The 2735-nt window shown below is 30.3% G+C and overlaps 1 protein-coding gene across 1 annotated transcript; it reads right to left on the reverse strand.

Annotated features, from left to right (window-relative positions):
• Positions 1–811: 811 nt before the first annotated feature.
• Positions 812–2050, reverse strand: LOC114168890. The gene is made up of 3 exons (XM_028053858.1): positions 1932–2050; positions 1790–1849; positions 812–1594 (listed from the first exon to the last, which is right to left on the reverse strand). Exons 2-3 carry the CDS (start codon positions 1829–1831, stop codon positions 989–991), a joined length of 648 nt encoding a protein of 215 aa, XP_027909659.1. The 5' UTR covers positions 1832–1849; positions 1932–2050; the 3' UTR covers positions 812–988.
• Positions 2051–2735: the final 685 nt, after the last annotated feature.

Genomic DNA, 2735 nt, shown 5'->3' on the forward strand with positions numbered 1-2735 from the left:
TACTTCCCGCACCACTTTTTTTTCTTCCAGCACCCCGTATACTTTAAATTTCCCCTTTTACCCCTAATTCAAAGTAAAAATCCAAAATTACTTTTCATTCCCATTTCCCCTTCCCCTTGCGCTTGTGCCATCCATATTAAAAATACCTTCCGTACCAACCATTTCGGAATAAAAAAAAATCCAAAACAAGTGTTTCAGAAATTATTTCAAAATTCGAAAATATTTGTATTCTAAATCCAGAAATTACTTCTGGAATACCCAACCAAAAATCGAAAATATTAATAAGGTGTAGGAATTTTTATTATAATTTTAATGAGATTTAATATAGGAATTTCATATCTTATGGTGGTGTAGGAAAAGTCACCCTTACTTGAATTAATAAGTTATTTAAATGTAGTATACAATATGCAACCTTCTATAAATAAATTAATGATATCTGAATGAATATTTGTAATAACTATATAAAAAGTTTAGGACGAAACTTAGAAAAAGAAAATGTAAGTTTGAGGGTTAATCTACTTTTGACGCTTCTCATTATCTCTTTCGTTTTTTCTCATATATATATATATATATATATATATATATATATATATATATATATATATAATATGGAGAGGAAAATTTTACTGAAATGTGCAAATAGAGAAAAAAATGGTAATAGTAAAAATAACATGTTAGCAGAAAAGAAAAATAAGAAAAAATGGGAAAAAGGCTCGGATAGTAAATAAGAAATCAAATCAAAATATATTAAAAATATCTACTTAAACTTTCCCTAATCTTTGAATCTTTTGCTAAAAGCAGCAGATAGACATTTGTGCAAATATAGTGTGTAATATTAGTATTAAGAAACCTTTGCTGCAAAAATATATTTACTGTAACATTACGCATGATGGTAAAACCATAAGGGAAACAAATGACTAAACAAAAAATGTTACCACTACAGTATTCAAAACTTTGCTGCAAAAAGTGGAGCACCAATATTCGAATTTCATTCTAAAATTTCTCCCTCTTCATCAGATTTCTCAAATCCTTCTTTAACCAAGGAAAAAAGTTCTTTGTGTGGATTATTATGTACAATAGAGTCATTCTCATCCACATCACTGTCTTCGTCTTCACTACTATGATCATCATTATTTAGGCTAGCAATTTTTTTGACAGCTCCCTCGTTCCCGCGTTTAGGAATATCTTTTTTAGTGTCAACTTCAGACCAGTTCTCTTTAACCATGACTGATGGATATCTAAGTGGCTTATCAGGACAATGTTTGAAGAAAGAATTTATTACCATGAACCTGAAAACCTGAAACAGGTGGCTCTTATCCTTGCTTATATCTGCACTCAAGAGTTTCTGCAATAAAGTTGGCTTCCTCATTTTTAATGAAGGGCTTTCTGAAAAGTCAGCAAACTTTTGCTTCTTGCCGAACCGACCTTTTCTGTCTAATTTCTTGTTGAACTTGTTTTGGAACTTTCTTTTGTCACTAAATTTGTTTTTCCCTTCATTCTGAAGACCTTGATTATCAGAATTCTTAAGGTAGTGTGATGGTATTTCAGCAACTTCGATTCCTAATTCAGCTTGCTTTGCTAAAACCTCCTTAAGCTGCAAAGACAAGATATATACACTGCTAATGAATTGGAATACCATTTGCTGAGTTCAAGGAATATTTATGTCAGCACATATATTTCCTGCTAAAAAAGCCTATTTTCTTAACTTATATATTGAACATTATTAAATTTTACATGATAATATTATATTGGGAAGTGTTACATGCTAATAACATCCCTCTAAGTATACCTCTCTTTGTAAGACCTCCCTTTTAATGACCTTGGAGTCCATCGGTCATTCACAGTGCCTCTGCAATTAGTATTCAGGAATTGATATTTAGAAAATAACATCTGATAAACACAAGCAGTAGATACATCAGTTTGTTTACAACCTTCTGAAAGTTGTTACAAGGATGATTCTTTTTCCGTGCTTCACGCCATTGTTTGATTTCTTGCTCAGTGTAAGTCACAGAGAAAGATCTAACCATTCAAGAAATGAAATAATAGCAATCATTAAAAAATCAGGGTTAGAGTTAAGGTATTTTCAGTTAAAAGAATAAGTTGAGAAATTCGAAGTTTAAGAAAAGTAATTTAATAGTGAAAAGACAATAAAAATCTAATAAGAAAGCAGACAATTTATAAAAATAACACCAAAAGCAAATCTAATTTCATTTAGAAGGTTATCTGGATTCTGGAAAACATTTATTTGGACAAAAATCACAAGTCTGGTACCGAAATTGTGAAAGGCCACAACCTTATTGATTCAATATGTTGAAGGGAGGCAGGACGATGTAATTATATAGAACCACATGTGTTGTTTGACTACCACACTTGTCTTACACACAACACATACTTATGTCCATGTTGAATGCAAAAGTTAAAAATACTATACTAGATGTATTATCTGTTTATCATGCCTCCATTACAAGAATCAATTTGGAAAATTTCCCTCCAACAGAAATTTCCATATGTAAGTCTTTGCCAACTGTTTCACCTTTCTAGTCGAGAGCATCTTTGCAAAAAAGATTCTATTAATCAATTGTTTGGTGCAACATATATGATTTCTTTAATTGAGTTGCACCAAAGAATAAGTTTTAAAGAATTAATCTTTCTAGAAATAATTTAAATTTCATAGGTCTAAAGAAAACAAATATAAATATATAAAATCAAATTCTAAAACATTCTTTAATGAATAA

The sequence above is a fragment of the Vigna unguiculata genome, chromosome 11 (assembly GCF_004118075.2).
Source record: "Vigna unguiculata cultivar IT97K-499-35 chromosome 11, ASM411807v1, whole genome shotgun sequence".
Lineage (NCBI taxonomy): Eukaryota > Viridiplantae > Streptophyta > Magnoliopsida > Fabales > Fabaceae > Vigna > Vigna unguiculata.

Bases quoted from the DNA above. Each gene is read 5' to 3' on its own strand.
- LOC114168890 (XM_028053858.1), bottom strand. From the start codon at position 1,831: ATGGACTCCAAGGTCATTAAAAGGGAGGTCTTACAAAGAGAG. The intron at 1,595-1,789 runs GTATACTTAGAG...TTGTCTTTGCAG, and splicing joins GGGAGGTCTTACAAAGAGAG to CTTAAGGAGGTTTTAGCAAA.